The sequence below is a fragment of the Talaromyces stipitatus genome, genomic scaffold, assembly GCF_000003125.1.
Source record: "Talaromyces stipitatus ATCC 10500 scf_1105507295549 genomic scaffold, whole genome shotgun sequence".
NCBI lineage: Eukaryota > Fungi > Ascomycota > Eurotiomycetes > Eurotiales > Trichocomaceae > Talaromyces > Talaromyces stipitatus.
In genome coordinates, this window is record NW_002990117.1 from 92,205 (window position 1) to 109,736 (window position 17,532).

At 44.3% G+C, this 17,532-nt stretch overlaps 5 protein-coding genes across 5 annotated transcripts, besides 9 other annotated features; 4 read left to right on the forward strand and 1 right to left on the reverse strand.

The window, feature by feature from the left end:
• The first annotated feature begins 1,353 nt into the window (after positions 1-1,353).
• Positions 1,354-1,403: a microsatellite.
• Positions 1,404-1,439: 36 nt separating this feature from the next.
• On the forward strand, positions 1,440-2,716 carry TSTA_009140 (uncharacterized protein; the record flags this gene model as incomplete). Its single annotated transcript, XM_002482978.1, has 2 exons — positions 1,440-1,451; positions 1,574-2,716. 2 exons carry the CDS (start codon positions 1,440-1,442, stop codon positions 2,714-2,716), a joined length of 1,155 nt encoding a protein of 384 aa, XP_002483023.1.
• Positions 1,666-1,691: a microsatellite.
• Positions 1,700-2,560: a mobile genetic element.
• A 287-nt stretch (positions 2,717-3,003) lies between the features above and the next one.
• Positions 3,004-3,026: a sequence feature (AT_rich).
• Positions 3,027-3,053: 27 nt separating this feature from the next.
• Positions 3,054-3,080: a microsatellite.
• A 665-nt stretch (positions 3,081-3,745) lies between these two features.
• TSTA_009150 (uncharacterized protein) lies at positions 3,746-5,648 on the reverse strand (the record flags this gene model as incomplete). Its single annotated transcript, XM_002482979.1, has 2 exons — positions 3,746-5,346; positions 5,408-5,648. 2 exons carry the CDS (start codon positions 5,646-5,648, stop codon positions 3,746-3,748), a joined length of 1,842 nt encoding a protein of 613 aa, XP_002483024.1.
• Positions 5,649-7,367: 1,719 nt separating this feature from the next.
• Positions 7,368-9,275, forward strand: TSTA_009160 (pantothenate transporter, putative; the record flags this gene model as incomplete). The annotated part of the gene is made up of 6 exons (XM_002482980.1): positions 7,368-7,700; positions 7,754-7,956; positions 8,012-8,268; positions 8,342-8,539; positions 8,592-8,946; positions 8,999-9,275. Exons 1-6 carry the CDS (start codon positions 7,482-7,484, stop codon positions 9,273-9,275), a joined length of 1,509 nt encoding a protein of 502 aa, XP_002483025.1. The 5' UTR covers positions 7,368-7,481.
• A 1,495-nt stretch (positions 9,276-10,770) lies between these two features.
• Positions 10,771-11,070: a mobile genetic element.
• A 2-nt stretch (positions 11,071-11,072) lies between these two features.
• Positions 11,073-11,198: a mobile genetic element.
• On the forward strand, positions 11,194-11,889 carry TSTA_009170 (uncharacterized protein; the record flags this gene model as incomplete). The annotated part of the gene is made up of 2 exons (XM_002482981.1): positions 11,194-11,255; positions 11,283-11,889. 2 exons carry the CDS (start codon positions 11,194-11,196, stop codon positions 11,887-11,889), a joined length of 669 nt encoding a protein of 222 aa, XP_002483026.1.
• Positions 11,197-11,940: a mobile genetic element.
• An 802-nt stretch (positions 11,941-12,742) lies between these two features.
• On the forward strand, positions 12,743-17,081 carry TSTA_009180 (pogo transposable element, putative; the record flags this gene model as incomplete). The annotated part of the gene is made up of 8 exons (XM_002482982.1): positions 12,743-14,357; positions 14,380-14,408; positions 14,504-14,614; positions 14,781-14,915; positions 15,007-15,048; positions 15,105-15,211; positions 15,265-15,984; positions 16,041-17,081. The coding sequence occupies 8 exons, from the start codon at positions 12,743-12,745 to the stop codon at positions 17,059-17,061; spliced, it is 3,780 nt and encodes a 1,259-aa protein (XP_002483027.1). The 3' UTR covers positions 17,062-17,081.
• Positions 12,788-14,203: a mobile genetic element.
• Positions 17,082-17,532: the final 451 nt, after the last annotated feature.

Genomic DNA, 17,532 nt, shown 5'->3' on the forward strand with positions numbered 1-17,532 from the left:
AAATTTCCTAATGTTCCGAATGCTCTTTAAGCGCCATCCCAAGGCCTTTTTTATAGGACTCTGTGACCAGTTTACCTGTCTAGAGATAAGAGCTGATAAGGCCCCAGCATAGAATGACTATGTACTCTCCAACAAAGCGCGTGGAGAGCTTAAGCATCTCTGAAAGCGTACCGACCTTCAATACTACGCGATGAGGGAACTTATTAACAAACATGACAACCTCCAGGCACATCTTAAGATAATGGAATACTAGGGATGTGAAGGAACTATCTCAATAGTGATGACCAGTCAGAAGAAATCAACCAAGCTTCCCGATAGTCAGATTTTTGTTGATGGAAAGGATCTAAAGTTTGAATCGTGGTTAATCGATATGAAGAACAAGTTAGAAGCAAACGCTGATCACTATCCGACTGCTCTAGCCCGTATGCAGTATGTCAAGAGTATGTGTTAAGGTGAAGCTGCTGATCATCTTCTTCTAGCACGTTAGACTTCAAGATCGTAGGATAGAATTCCCAGATACCTATGGAATCTATATTGTTCAACCCATTTTCTAATTCATCCCAAGATCAGTTACACAGAACGGCTAAAGACCTAGGATTCCCATAGTATTGTATAAATCTTCCTGGGAATGGCTTCCCAGGATCTGATTTCTATAACTGACGCGGACCGGGGCTAAAATACCTAGTTCCCGTACAGTGCTAGGACTAACTATAATACAGGATAATGTTCCTTGAACGGGGACTGTGATGGGAAGGTTGGGCGAGGATACGGGTGGGTTCAGGACTATAAACCTAAATCCACTATGGATGCAAGAACACGAGCACATGTCCGAGATGGCCTGAGAGCCCGGCTCGATTCGGGACGCCGGGACTGGGTTCGAGTAGGGTCTAAGACCATGGTCCTAGGCCCAAAATCATGAACCAATCACTTCAGGCTTAGTGGAGTCCAACCCACAGGCAATCCGGCCAGCATCGGCTTGCTGCCAAGGAAGGAGCTGTCTCTATCCCCCCCTCTCCATATAAGTCCTCATATGCCTCGCTAAAAAGATACGCCAAGACTCAAACTCTTTCTGATGCTCAGACCCAGTGGCAGACTGTAGCACCACAGACATACTAAGATCTAGAAATAACTACATCTCCTAAACGCCCTAAAGAGCTTCAACTCAACCAACTTAACCTTGGCCATATCATAGCAGCCCCTTCTGAAGTCATCTCTTTTCTTTAGACACTGCAAAAGGAACACAAAAACTAGCCACATGGCTAGCAGAGACCCATTTCTATGAGGATATCTGTCCTCGCCAACCTCTCCTTAGCACCTAGCTAAGTCAGCCCTACTTTCCCCTTATATCTCTCTTTTCCTTCGTTCTTTCTTTCTTTCCTTCTTTCCTTCTTTCCTTTTTCTTTTCAAACTCACTGCTTAAGTATGATGGTGGCAGAACTATGGGTCATGGAGTATAGGTGGACCATTGCAGCTGGCAAATAACCAAAACCCACTCCAAGTGGACCTCCCTTTAAGACCACAGCAGCTATGGAAATGCGCTAAAGAGTCTCTTATTTGTATATAAATCTGATAGGACCTGAAGCCCGAGGTTTACCCCTCGGCGGCCTATATCCCAGTAGGGATCGGTGGGAAGCGTGCGAGTCACGAACCACGGCCGTTAAATATACACACACACACACACACACACACACTACACCCACCCTGGACGATTCAAGAATCTAGAGAAGCAGCTCTCACGCGGGTTGGGGCCCCAGAAGGCCGTACAAAAGAACAAGCAGCAGACAACTTCCAAATATTCTTACAATCCATCCCTGAAAACGACATTATCATCTACTCAGATGGATCTAAACTGGATAGTGGACAGACCGGCGGAGGCTTTGTCGGCTTCCAGGCTAACTCCCAGATCCTGCGCCACTCCTTCCCCCTAGGGCCTAATAAAGAGGTCTTTGATGCAGAAGCAGAAGCAGCCCGTGCCGGGTTGGAAGCCGCAGCGGCACATCCAACAGCCCAACGCGCGTCCAATCTATGGATTTGTCTCGACAACCTAGAAGTTGCGATTCACCTCCTATCCTCGACCACAGGCTCCTCACAAGCAGTCTTTGAGGAATTCCGTACACTGGCTGACACCTGGCCAACCCGCAGAAGGCTCCCACAAACCGAACGTGGCTCAATTCGAATCCGCTGGGTCCCTGGACACGCTGACATTCCTGGAAATGAGGCAGCGGACCAGGCCGCCAAAGAAGGCGCCAATAAAACTCCCTCCTCTTCTCTCCCGTGGTCATATGCAGCTCTTAAGCGGCACACTAAATCACACGATTTCTTAAAGGCCCAAACCCACTGGCAATCAGCCGCCCCGCAGGCCTACCAAGACCTCGAGATAACGACCTTCCCTAGACGCCCAGAAGAGCTTAAGCTCCCTCACCCCTTACTAGGCCGCATCCTTGCAGCTCGATCCAAGCATGGAGACTTTGCGGACTACCATGAACGGTTTAACCATCAAGATGCCCATCTCTCGTGCCGGTGCGGAACAAGAAAGTCACCAATCCACTTCATCTTCTGCCAGATTGCAAAAAGGAAAGCCCCCCGGTTCCCCGGGAATCTCTCGGAAGTCATTCCATTCCTTCTAGGCACTCCCAAGGGTGCTATTCAATTAGCTGCCTGGTTCTCCGAGACACAATTTTTCGAGGATATTTGCCCTCGTCGCCCCCCATCTTAGCATCTAAGCTAAGCGAACCACAATAGCTTGGCATATTTCTTTATTTTCCTTTTGTTTCTCCTTTCTCTCAAAATTCTATCAGTATGAACGGGTGAGCTGGGTCATGGGGCGTAGGTGGACCACTGCAGCGGGCAGCAACAGTCTATCTGTACTTGATACAGACCATATATCTGACCACGGCAGCCATGTAAGAGCGCCAAAGAGTCACATTTTTGTAACTAGATCTTGACACCCAGGGCTTACCCCCTGGCGGCCTTTGTCCCAATAGGGAATGGGTAGGCAGTGAGATATATATATTATATATATAAATCTCACGGCCTACGGCCGTAAAATAATGACACACACACACACACACACACACACAGAGGTCAAATAGCTAGAAGAGACAGACAATCAGAATAATATGACTTTACCAATTGGTTACTAAGCTACTTGTGTGCACATGTGCAGAAGCGCACCCACACACACACTAATATTATTCAGTCGACAGCTACCAAGATATAGTTATAGTTTCATGACTTTTAACTGCTGCATACCTCGTATTGACTACCAACCGTGTAGCAACGTATCATCAGGATGCTATAGTTATTTTATAATCAGATTTCACATGATATCTTATTATAGAACATCAAAACTAAATGCTGCCGTGCCATTCTATTATAACTGGGATAGAGCTTGGGGAAAAAAGGCCTTAATTTTGGACTGCAGTGGATATGGCTCGATGGGGAAGATGTGCGTACCGAAATTAGCTTTGTGCCAATACAATACGTAAGAGTTTGGAATTTAATATCAAAAATTAACTCTAGGTGCTATTAGAGATAAGCAGTATCCGGGCTATCCAAACGACATAAATGAACGAGTACCTGGGCATGGTGACAGACCAGTGCAACTTTCTACTTAACAAAAAGGACAGAAAGTTCATCTTATTGTGGAATTAGGAATCGCAAATAGGCCTAACAGAATCAAATCGGTATGCGTTATTCCCAAGAGTTGTGGCACCAGGAGACGAGATTATGTCGCACCTTCCGGTTAAGGTTTCGGGATTTGTAAGTACATCAAAGGTGCATGCTGAGCGCTCCCGTGCGTATCTGTTTCTCCAAAACTGGCACTTACAGTCGGTCGTTTGATCGTCGCTTTGAATGCTAGGGCAGGTTCCCACCACATACTGACGAGCACTTCCTCTGGAGGGATGTTGTATAGACTTGATATGGTCTCGGAAGTTAAGACGTTTGATTCCTTGACTCGGTCGTAGGTTTTTTGGTCAGGAAACATGACGTCAAACGTAGTCTCATATGGCCCTGCATTTTTGCTTCGAAGGACACTAGCTAGCGATCCGAGGTAGGTGAACTTGGACCATGGAGGTTGTCCTAGCGCATTTGTCGTGGTGGGTTTTTGAGAAGTGGCACTCTTTGCTTCATTGGTACTATTCTTCCCAGTTATTGAAGAAGGAGTGGGACGACTACGGGCTTTCGCAGTATCCAATCCCAAAACACTATGAGCTGTTATTGCAAACAGAGAAGTCGGATCTGAAACTGGCATAATATGATACATGCAGAATTCCGAGTACGGCCCAAGGGGAATATCAAATGGCGAGAAGGGCATAGCAAAGTTACCAGAAGTGGCAATCTGATTAGGGTAAGCCCCATGCATGCACCAAACTCTTGCGATGCTTGTGACGAAAGCTGCTTGTTCTTGCGTCTCTGCCCATGCCTCTCCTACCAGGCAGACTTCCTTGGGTGTCATGTCGGTATCGGGTTCCAAAGACTTCATGACAGCACCTCTACCATAAATGTGCGCCTCAAATTTGAAAGGAAATGTTATCATTTCTTTCAGTCGCTCTTTTCCCCGTTGGATAAAGTCGTCTATTTGCGGAACTAGGAATGGGTCGCGGAAGCCGCCAATAAACGCACTGCGATAGCCTTTAAGTCTCGCAGCCTCCAGTTTGACGGTATACCGTGGCCCTGGAATGAACACTGATCCTCGAACGCGAACAGTCCTCTGGTCCGGCAGCTCCTCAAATGCGGTAGGGGTCAAATCCAGAACTCCTCCAGGGCCGACCAAAATGTCAGGGCGGTTCTTCTCATACAGCGAGTGGGCGGCGACTGAAACTTTCGTGCATCTTGCTCCTAAGTCCAAAGGTCTAATGTCAAAGCTATCGCTCCTAACAATCGCCAATGCCTCCTTACTCTTCGGCTCTGCACATAATGCACCGCACTCCATGACCTTTCCCATGTGGTAGGCAATTCCCAGGTCGGTAAACCCTTTCCATACGCAGAACGCGGCGTAAGGCGCTGGGTCATATGCTCTTCCTCCTATAATAATGTCAAAGTCAGGGTTCTCATTCATGGCCTTGAGAAACGGCTCCACGCCCATCTGTGCGACGATCCGTGTAGCGTCATTAATGTCTGAAATCTGGAGTTCCGGCACAGCAGGTGTACAAGGAGTCACTAAGCCATCCTTCCAGTTTTTAGTCACAATATCCTTGCCTACTTCAGAGTATATTCGAACAATTTCCATAGTACGATATCCTTCTCGCGCAATGCATGCCTCAATGATTTCGACTAGCAAATCTACATGAGAGTTTGCACCATCGCCACCTGCTGAACCTGCTTGGGAGTCAACGCAAGAGCCTATAGACCTAGGTATAATAGCATACTAGGGACCGAGCAATCAATAATGGACATGTCATACCAATAAGCAGCGGCACCTTGTAAAAATGACATGCGGCAACAAGAACGCTCAGGTCACGCTCATACGACTTGCGAGAGACGGTTGTAGTACCCAGAGCGAGCTTTGATGGCCCACTATCTGTCGAGCCACTGTCGAGAATGACCGCGTCAACGCCATCCTCGAGTGCAGACCAGAACAACTCTTCGCTGAAGCCATATCCCAGCATGCCAATCGGGGTCAGAATTCTCAATTCGTCTTTCATCTTTGAAATTCCTGAACAAGGGATTGCAGCGTGTGTATTGGATTTTCTGTCCGGTATCAATGAATTGTGGACGTTATGAGCAAATGAAATTTTAGCAACAAAAAAGGCTACACGGCGCATTCATACGTATGTTTATATACCAGGTACACCATTAGAAGCCCGGAAAATGAGGATATTAATCCTGTATGCATTTTTTTTTTCGCTTTGGATTGAGGAGTACAGGCCGAATTCGGTTTCGAGCCGGGTCGGCCCGACAGCGTCAACTGTTCGCACCACAATCAACTATTTACAATCTTCAGCTGCGAGGATATGGTGCGTTGTATGTAGGCTCCGGGAATATGTTTAAGAAATTGATTGTTCTTGATTTGACAGTAATTTCCATGCCTCATTTATGAACTTACAATACAGTAGACCTTATAATTTACAACTATGAAACTTGTCATAACATACGGAAATGCTCACATAAATTATCTATATAGTTCTCCTCATTTACTCCAACAGATTCCCATCTGCAGTAGTTTTACCGGCCTGCGCTAATATCTAGGTAGATGCACCATGTCTCCACGCCCGGCATTCGAAGCTCTTCCTCTAAATAAAAATCATCCCCCTTATTCAGCATGAGGCCTATATGGTGAAGAGGATACACTAGGAACTCTAAATCTGTTACGGACAGAGATAGTCCTCTTAGCCAAGTCAGAGGTTGTTATGGGGAAACTATAAGTCTCAAGTTCGCGTGACTCCCTTCTATGATCTGAAATGTTTGCTAACCTCTCACTTTCACAGTCTTCCACTAAACATCCCAATAGATCCCATGAACCCAGCCAGGGGAATTTTGAAGCATCGTTTCGTTAAGAAGCAGCATTCAAATGACGACGAACTGGCCATCAATACGTAGAGCTCTATTCAGTGGGGAAATACGTAGTAAGCAAAGATCTCCATCAGAGCATGGTTCTTGCTGACCCCATTTCAGATCTCGAACGCAAAGCAATACGCGTGCTCCCAGGCTTCCGATCATGGGCTGCGAAGAATGATCTTTCCTATGACCCGTTTAGTACCTATCGTATATCCCTAGAGCAGCTATTAATGTGTGCAGAGGATCAGGGCACCGAGTTTAATGTGGGGGTGATATTCTATTAGCTCGGTCTGGCTGGGTCGAAGATTATAATCGTCGATCGGAGGAAGAAAAGGATGTCTTGTGGGCTAGAGACGATCGGACCGATTGACAAATTATGGAATCTGGAGGAATTGGCCGTCGAGTGCAAGCGTAGGCAACAAGATGGACTTCCTTCTTAACAAGCCAACCACTTGATGTACCTGGTAGCGTGGCCAGCCCATGCAATGCCATGCCGGTCTTGTAGAGAACAGCCTATAGTAGTAAACTATTAACATGAAAGTTGAATTCTGCAATCGAATGCTGTTTGTTCACTGTACATCATTTGCTGCCAAAAGCTGTGGACACTGGCGAAGTACAACGACCTGGTAGGCCAATCGCATCTAAAGACCAACGACTGGTGCCACACTCCGACCAAATTCACATGCTCTCATTTGATTTTACGTCTAAGATTTGTCAATATAAAGTCTGTTAGATTTGCGCAGGCGTGTCTAGCGCCGGGCCGACTTCGCAAACTTGCCGAATCGCTACCGAAGACTACCCTTGGCGTGTGAGGTCATGACGCCGAATCAAAAATAAAATCAGGATCGAGAAATCAACATGCGGAGCCATGATCAAAGTTCTATTAATACGGACAAGTAAAAGGGGAATTTATACTGAGACGTCTTCTAGCAGAGAAATCTTCTTGCAGCTGACTATTAGAGGTCTGTTTTGGCGCAAACATGGACCCGCCGCAGGAGAAACCCGACGATACGAGTGTTGGGGACATCGAAGCTGCTAATACCAGAGAAGAAATATCGATGTTCAGAATATATGGGAATGATATGCATGAAATGACAGTCCTTACTGCCGAAGAAATCAAAGATGAAAGGCGGTTTGTGCTAAAACTTGACATGATCGTGTTACCGCTCATAGCGGTGATGTACTTTCTTGCTTCTCTTGTGAGTTATGATCGCATAGGCTCGCACAGTGCCATGTGAACTGATTTAGCCAGGACCGAGGAGATATCAGCAATGCAGCGATTGCGGGAATGAATACTGAGCTACACATCAACCCTCGTCAGCTGAGCAATTGCATCGCGTTCTTTTACATCGGTTATATTGTCTTCCAGATTCCTGGGGATATTTTCTTGAGAGCGATTGGACCGAATGTTCAGTTAGGAGGTGCAATGATAGGGTGGGGTTTAGGGACTACAATGTAAGACTGTTGACAAAATGTTTAATTTATCTAAAGTAACCGCTGGTGCGCTTAGGCTTTGTGAAGCAAAAACCTGGAAAGTAATTGCCGGCCTCAGGTTAATGATCGGTGCCATTGAAGCATTCTTACAAGTTGGGCCATTGTTCTTGACGCTGTGGTATCGAAGAGAAGAACTTGCAACTCGGGGAGCCATCTTCTTCTCTATGATGGCTGTCGCGGGTAGCATGAATGGCCTAATAGCCTACGGCGTTGAGCATAATCTGAATGAGGAGCACGGATGGGGAGCCTGGAGATGGATCTTCCTCATTGAAGGTGAGCACGTTACATTTTCAGATTTTCCGCTTTTTTGGCTGGGGAGCAGGGCACGCTTACTATGGAATTGTAGGAATTATGTCAATTGGCATGGGCTTTGTTGTCCTGATACTGCTTCCTTCTGTACCAGAGAAGGCCACATGGATGTTCTCCGTGAAAGAACAACAGATAGCATTGCGCAGGTCTAGGGAAGCGTTCAACGTAGCTCATAGCAAGCTTCAGCCGAAGCAGCTGATTGCCGTGATCAAGGATCCCAAAGTTTGGTTTTATGGTAATGTGTCAGAGCCACGACCTATATACACACCACTAACACAGTAGTGCAGCGTTTTTGTATTCGTGCATGAATATCAGCCTCGCGTCCTTCTCAAGCTTCTTGCCCGTGATCCTTAATTTGCTCGGATACTCGACACTACGGACCCAACTACTGACAATCCCGATCTATGTTGTGACTGGAGTGTTCACTGTCGCTATATGCACCCTGTCAGATAGATTGAGAAATAGAGGTATCTTCCTCATAATTTCATTTCTCCTAGCGGCCATAGGCTGGCTGCTACTGCTCGTTAGTGAGTCTACGGATCTGTCCTTTGGGAGTACATTCTTAGTCGGAATGGGTACATACCCAGCGGTGGTTCTGATTCAGAGTTGGATGAATTCCAATATCATAGGATTTACAAGAAGGTATATCGCAGTGTCATTAATTATTGCATATGCTGACCGATCGTTGGAACAGAGCTGGCTCACTTGGCTTTATTATGGTATTCGGACAAAGTTTTGCGCTTATGGGAACTGAAATTTTCGACGACGCCCCCCATTATTACAAGGGAAAAGGACTCTCGCTGGGGGCTATGGTTGTTGCGGCTGCTTTTACGTTATTGTTCGTGTTCTACCTAAGACGACTGAATGACCGCAAGAGGCTCGAGCAGGACAGCGAGGAGGCGCAAGCGAAACGAGCTTTGAGTTTGGAGGAAGTCTGCGATGACCATCCGGATTTTATATTCTGGTATTAGCTAGCTGGCTGTCTGAATGCAATATCATGTAGTACTTAACTAGGGCTGGTGCGAATACAGATATCGGCTGAATCTAGTGATATTCGATATTCGTATCCGCCGTACAAAAAGGGTCGAATAAATATTCGATATCTGTATCCGCCTTTCCAGATCACGGCGAATAATATCGCCAAAGATATCGGCAATATTCGTATCCGCCGCGAATATCGTCTGTTGGAACTAAATTACGCTATTCCCTTTTGGGAATAGGATTTAGAGAATCGTATGAATATTGATCAACAGGAAATTTCGAGAATCAGATTCTATATCGACTTCGCATACCAACACAAGATTGATATTACAAATCAGCTTCACAACCTACATCAAGAAAGTTCGATTAAACACAGATTGTGGTTTTTAGTGATGTCATTTTCATTGAGAATGTAAGTATAAAAAGGATCAAGATTGTCAGATAGCGAAGTTTTAGATAGTGTGCACGAATATCAGAAAAATCCCTACTCTAAGAAACTTCTTTGGTTGTCCTAACCCAGTTAGAACTAGTACGGAAAAGTTCCAATATCGTCTATCAGTCACATGCTCTTTGAAAAACTTCCCTTCGATAGGTCCAATCTTCTTGACCTCAGAGTCTATGACAAGATAGTCACTATCACATCGTATACAAGACAGGACTAGTTAATTGTGACATGTCACATTTGCTAAGATAGCAAAGGTTTACGGCACCTTGCACTGTAAAATCCTTTCTCTTCTCCAGCTTATCCTTCACATACGAGTCAACAATAGTGCCTATCAAATCAAATCAATTACATTTAAGCTACTTAAGCTATTATATTCGCCAATTATACTATATAGCTTCTTCTACTTGACTTATTTCTGTTATCTGCTATCTATCGATCTAATGGAAACCCGGGGCAAATGTCAAAACTACCTTACATTAAACAATGGTTATGACAACGAAGCATTACCTGAAGACCGACTTTCAAGTCCATCCCCTGAATTGTTGATTGTATCTACACTTACACAACCAGAATACAATTCATCTCTTGGAATCCCTAATGTTGATATAAATCCTTCAGAATCTGCCTCACAGTCATTATTCTGTCTAACAACTTCAACAGCTGCAGATTCTTCGATTATTTCATATACCCCCCGAAATCTCCTACCTATAACTAAAAAGGAAGTATGGTTCTAGGCTTACTTCAGCAAGAATGAGGTTCCACGTGAGTGGTATATAAAGAAGCACAAGAAACGGAAATTAATGGATATGGATATTCAGTGTGCTATTGTGGACAAAGATACTGGCAAGTGTTGTAGCTGGGTTACAACAGATTCAAAGTAGCAGAGTTCTACTAGCAATATAACACTCCATCTCTTATGAAAGCATTTTATTTATCCCCCTAGTACTTCAATCACTGAACCTATTAAAAGTCTAAAAGGAACTCTGCCTAGCTTATGGACAAAAAAAGAAGAAACCCTTACTTACCAACAACAGCTATAAAAGGACATCCTCCGCTGGATTATTATTAATAAATAACCTTTTACAACAATTGAATCTCCTGAATTTCAGCAGATCTTCTTGAATATCCCAGGTATCGCACTTCCATTCACTTCTCGGCATACCCTCTGACAACAAATTATGGATGACTTTGATATACAACGTGCTCAGTTGAAGGATGAACTTAGATTATCTTGCAAGACAATTGTCTTATCTCTTGATATTTGGACAAGCAAAAACCACCTTCTAATCCTAGGGATAATTGGCCATTGGCTTACAGAGAGTTTTGACTATCAAAGAAAGAAAAAGTTCTTAAATTCAAAGAACTTTTAGGACCACATAGTGGAGAGAATCTGGCTGCGGCAGTTGAGGATATGCTTGTAGAACTTGACCTTCAATCTAAATTAACTACAATAACTGGAGACAATGGACTGGTCTCGGCTCTCACAGATCCACAATACCCTTTCAAAATTCAATAAGTTGACTCTGTTCGTGTCAGAGAAACCTCAAATTAGTCTTGCAGTCCTAATCTACTATGAACTTCATGATTTACTCGATGAGGCATCCGAGCGCAAGGAGAGATTCCAAGATCTTGACGAAAATATATCATTGGCTGTGAAGGAAGGTATGAAGAAGTATAAAAAGTACTATACCTTTATGGATGCTTCTGATACATACTATACTGCCCTTATCTTGGATCCTCGCGTCAAAGGTGATCTCCTTCTCGACGAACTGGAAGACAAAGCTACTGGAAGGGAGATCCTTCAAGCTCTCCGTGGTAACCTCCACTGTGATTATTCAGTAACTATGGAATCAAGCTCAACTACAGGACAATCCCTATTAGAGTACAACACTGAGCATAATGATGTGGAGTCCCGGTTACTAAAGAGGTTACAGCTACGCAATCAACCTCTACTTTCTAATATTGATCGCTATCTTAACAGCCCTCGGGTCAATATAAATGACATATGGGATGCGAATTGGTTATGTAATTGGTGGCGGATTAACAAGGGTAAATATCCTAGAATGGCTGCTGCTGCTAGAGATTATCTAGTGATTCCAGCCTCTGAGGTTCCAGTAGAAAGACTATTCAATGCAGGAAGAGATATACTGGGAATTTGAAGACACTCAATGAATTCCGAAACGATGAGGATGTTGATGTTGATGAATAATGTATATAGGAAATAACTTACTGTCAATGTAATAAGTGATGAAGCACCTAAATAATCCAACAATTAATTAATATACGAACTTTTCCAAATTACCTACCGTACTAGTAGATAGTAGATACTTCATCACAAACTACAGCCTTCGATATATATATCTAGATATATCTCAGGTGGGATTTCTTAGACAACCAGGGTTGCCGGCCGTTCCCACCTAGTTATATTATTGATTATGCTATACTTTTCACCCAGGTAGACAACTTATAGAATTAGTTACGAGAGCAATTTGAGCTAATAATTATGGTCTTGTGGCTCTTGGCTAAGTATTGGCACGATCACGTACGGTTTTCTCTCCGTGTGATTGAAAGTACGGCGGATAAATCGAATATCGGCGTGGTATGGCAGATATCGTATCCGCCGGCATGACTTGCGGTCGAATATGTTAGATTGTATGTAACAATCTCTAGCGGTTTATCTCAACGTATCAAATTATGTATGCACAAGATGTGGGAATCCTTGATCCTTGTTGTTCTTGTTCTTGTCTCTAAGTACAGTCCAGGTGGAAGATATCTTTTACCCCCTATTCGGTGGATCCGTGTGTGGCTCGCTATTATTGGCTGACAAATCTCCTCTATCTGATTGGTTGAATCAGCTTAGCTAATCCAACACTAACTAGACTGTCGCGCTTACCTAAGATGGTATAGCTTAAGGGTTAACGTAATTCACCACCGAAGCGGCACCACTACCGAGCCGGCATTTTTTCCCGAGCGCGTACACGATATTGATTTTATATTATTCAACACGTCAATATGCCACCAATTCGCAATAAAAACCGGAAAAATTTAGATGAGCAAGAGGGACGAATCTTATTAGCAATTTCCGATTTACAGAATGGCCGAATTCAACGTGTAGCTCAAGCTGCAAGGATTTACGAGATCCCCCGGACAACTTTACAAGATAGACTCAATGGTATTCAACAAAGATCTCTCGTACGCGCCAACAGCCATAAATTGACTCAATATGAAGAGGAATCGCTTGTCAAATGGGTGCTTGATTTAGATCGACGTGGATTACCCCCCCGGCATTCTCTTGTACGAGAAATGGCTAATTATATACTTTCACAACATGGCAAACCACAAGTTGGAAAAAATTGGATAACTAAACTGATTAAACGCCGTCCAGAGATCGATTCCAAATTCGCAAGGAAATACAACTACGAACGTGCTAAATGCAAAGATCCAAAGATAATACAAGAACATTTTGATCGCGTACAAGCTGCTATATCTGAGTACGGCATCTTACCAGAAGATATATTCAACTTTGATGAGACTAGCTTTGCTATGGGACTCTGTGCAACTGCAAAGGTTATTACTGGAAGCGATCGATATGCTCAGCCGAAGCTTTTACAGCCTGGAAATCGAGAATGGGTGACTGCAATTGAGGCAACAAATTCAACTGGATGGGCTGTGCCTTCGTACGTGATTTTCAAAGCAAAGAAAAACGTACGAGAAGGCTGGTTTGATGATCTTCCAGATGATTGGCGAATCAATATTAGCGATAATGGCTGGACTACAGATCAGATAGGATTAGAATGGCTTAAAACCCATTTTATTCCCTATATTAATGGTCGTACGGTTGGAAAATATCGAATGTTGATTCTTGATGGCCATGGAAGCCATTTGACACCAGAATTTGACCATATATGTACTGAGAATAATATTATTCCAGTCTGTATGCCACCTCATTCTTCGCATCTCTTACAGCCTCTTGATGTTGGCTGTTTTGCTGTTTTAAAGCGACATTATGGGCAGCTTGTTGAGCAACGAATGAGGCTTGGTTTCAATCATATTGATAAAATGGACTTCTTAACAGCATTTCCACAGGCTCGTACAGTGGCATATAAAGCTCAAACTATTCGGAATAGCTTCACAGCCACTGGATTAGTGCCTTTCAATCCAGATCGAGTTATACAACAGCTTAATATTCGATTGAAGACACCAACCCCCCCTCCAAGTCGATCAAGCAATACGGCATCATCCTGCTTACAAACACCTCAAAATATACGCCAATTTATACGCCAGTCGACTACAATCAATAAACATATAAATGAGCGTACAGAAAGCAACCAAAATCAAGAAATCAATCAGGCAGTTGTACGGTTGTCAAAAGCCTACGAAATGATAGCGAATGATGTTTTACTCGTACAGAAAGAGAACTACGATTTACGAGCTGCACATAAGAAAGAGAAGCAAAAGCGCCAAAAATCTAAAAAGCAAATATCTATTAAGCAAGGGGTTACTAAAGAAGAAGTGCAAGCGCTCGTACAAGGTCAGGTTGAGGCATCCCATGCTGTTACTACTACTCCGGCTGAGCCGGAGCTCCCAGCTTCTCAAGCAGTCGTACGCCGCCAATATCGCTGCAGTGGTTGTAACGTTATGGGGCATAGAATTAACCAATGCCCTAGTCGTATTAGTAGTTAGATTTTTGTATATAATTTGTATGTGGCTTTGAAAATTGGGATTTGAAATCAATATCGCGTACGCGCTCGGGAAAAAATGCCGGCTCGGTAGTGGTGCCGCTTCGGTGGTGAATTACGTTATTCGTATCCGCCGTGGGAAGAACAACAAATATCGTATCCGCCGCCGATATTCGGTCGAATAATATCTGCCGAGGCGGATATCGTCAACAGCCCTATACTTAACAGTGATGATTGCAAAGCAACAATACGAATTTCTGTTTCTGCTTTGATTTCTCATACAATATAAATATATTACGAGCACGAAGCTAAGCCCTAACAGGAATCAGGGCTTATCTCCCCGACTTCCACACTCTGTATCTCGGTTGCAGTGGGGGCCTCACCATAGCGTACATAATGATCCGATTGGTACAAATGGCAGTCCGTGCAACCCGATTGATCCGGAGAGCCCACCAGGGATCTCCGGGAAACTAAAAACTCCGCAGACCACGTCAACTGCCATCAAAGTAGAGGAAATAAAGCTACCCACACACCAGGCAAAACAAAAGCTCTCCAAATCCTTGACAATCTCGTAATGCAATGAACCCGCCAAACAAGAAACGTAAAGTAGTGGCATGTGTCCACTGTCGCCAGATGAAGGTAGGTGCTTTGCGGATATTCTAGGCTGTGTGTGACACTAACCATGCATATCTTAGCTGCGATGCGATTCTGGAGACAGGTTCCCAGCACCGTGCTCCCGATGCCAAAGAGCTGGCCGTGACTGCTCCATTGATCCCTCTTTCAGAAGGGCCACGAAAAGGGAGTGAGCAAGCAACCCCGACAAGCATTGATTAGCACGTGTATTAACAATTATAGCCGTCTGGAGGATCTGGAGCGAGAAATCCACAATATCCGTAAAAACTTATCAACCAGTGTGGATGGTCTAAGAATCCCTTTAGATACGTCCTTAGTGGCGGATAATATGGATGCACTTCGAGATGTACAGTCTTCCAGAACCGAACCAGGCTCGGCTTCAGCGGTAATCCCAGACGTCCAAACGTTGGAGCAAATCGCGGTATCTCGCGACCTATTTATGAGAATATTGGACGAGTACACCTATCTTACATGTTTCGTGGTTGGCACCGTGCTGACTCCTAGTAGATATTTTCAATATTATCATTCCCGATTTCAATTTCTTCCGTCCAAAGAAAGAGTACTACAGGATTGTGGTACCTGTTCCCTATTATTTTGGGCAATGGTTGCTGTGTCATCAAGATCTATCCAAGAATGCAAGAACTTCCGGCAAAGTCTCAACTGGCCGCTTAGGCGACTGGCTACGGATAGTGCTATCCGAGAGATCCCTTCGCTACCTTTAGTTCAAGCATATATACTACTGTGTGTCTGGCCAATGCCCTTCGGGGCGGTCATTGATGACCCTTCGTGGACCTACTGTGGGATTGCTACACATAAAGCGCATCATCTTGGCTTCCATCGACCGAAGCATTCCAATGAATTTGTTGCCAAGGCCGGTTTGGATCACGAATTACTCGCATCGATGAGGAACACCTGGCTCGCCTGCTTCATCGTAAATCAAAAGTTTTACCCGCTCCTTCAGTTATATTTCATGCCTGATTGCTGACTAATTATTGTAGCATTAGTTCAAGACTCGGAGTCCCACCCACCATCAGACCAGACTACACAATCATGCAAGCTTTAAACAGTGACGATTATTGTAATCGGACATTCCAGCAGCTACTAAACCTAGCATACCAGGAAGCTACATTTTCAAACTTACTGGGCCAGGATGTCTCGACTGCAGATGGACTCACATCCGATCCGCTACCTGTGATACAAGCCGCTGACTTGGAGCTCGAGCAATTCGAAATAAGACACAAAGCAACCTGGTCGGATGATGTCGAACGGCACTTTCTTGGTGTCAGGCTTAGACTTTATTCATATGCATTCCTCCGATCCGAAAGACCAGTAGACGCGAAAAGAGAGGAGAGGACTATAAACGTTAGCCCGAAAACTTTCTCTTCACGGATCTCTGTCGCGTCATATCTGTCCAAGTCTTACACCGCTGCTCTACGGCTCATAGCAATCTCATGCCAAGACAAGGCAACAGATTACAGGCCTTACGATGGGTTACATATGCTAGAACCTTCCACATCGAATATATGGCACATTTGGACTTCTTCGGACGTTGCTAACATACATTTGGCCGCTTCTGTATTGTTGCAACTCATAAGAAGATCGGATTTATGGAATGACGATGATACAGAAGCTAAAAACGCGATCAGTCGAACTTGGTACATATTTTCATCTCTTTCAGTTTGCAAAGGAGATCACTTCGATAGGATATGCGACATCATCGATTATATTAGCAAGCTCATGTGGCCGTCATGGCCGGATTCAATCTCTGTGAGATCTCGTATGGGCGCCAACATTCAAGTCGATCTAGTACAACGCGCGCGTAGAAGATATGTCGATGGAGTATCCACTTACAGCGCACAGCTGCCCGAAATGCATACGGAAACTTGTATGAATAATAACCACGACAACTTGGGTGGCATGATTCAATTCTCGGGGATGTCTGACGGGATCTGTACCGCGTTTGACGATGGATTATGGCCAATATGGGATTCCTCTTTAAGCCTAAATCGCCTATCTTAGTGCTTTATAATACGTTAATATTCAGAATTAATTCATATTTTCGAGCTGTAGACGTATAGTGTTAAGACGGGGTTTTTTCAAACTGTACTTCTCTAACCATGTTGGTTTGTGGCACTTTTGGTCGGTAGTACTGACCAAAATGTGCAAATGCTACATATGTAAGGCTTTATGATAATCAATACATTGCAAGGTTTTCAAATCAAACGAACGATTGGCCCTCCGCAGATTCGTTGATGTTTAACTCAGTGAGTAACAACGGCGAGGGGGTGTGCACTACAGTAAAACGGAATTAGAAAGTCGAGAAGCGTGAGAGGAAACCCGATACGTAGGTATTTGGCGCGAGAGACTAAATAAATTTGAGCCACTATGGATTTACTTGCCTCCGTAATCGCGCAGGGCAGGCATACGAGAATAAACTCCGAACCGACATTCAGCTACGTAACATGTACCTAGCCGTTGACCAGAGCCTCA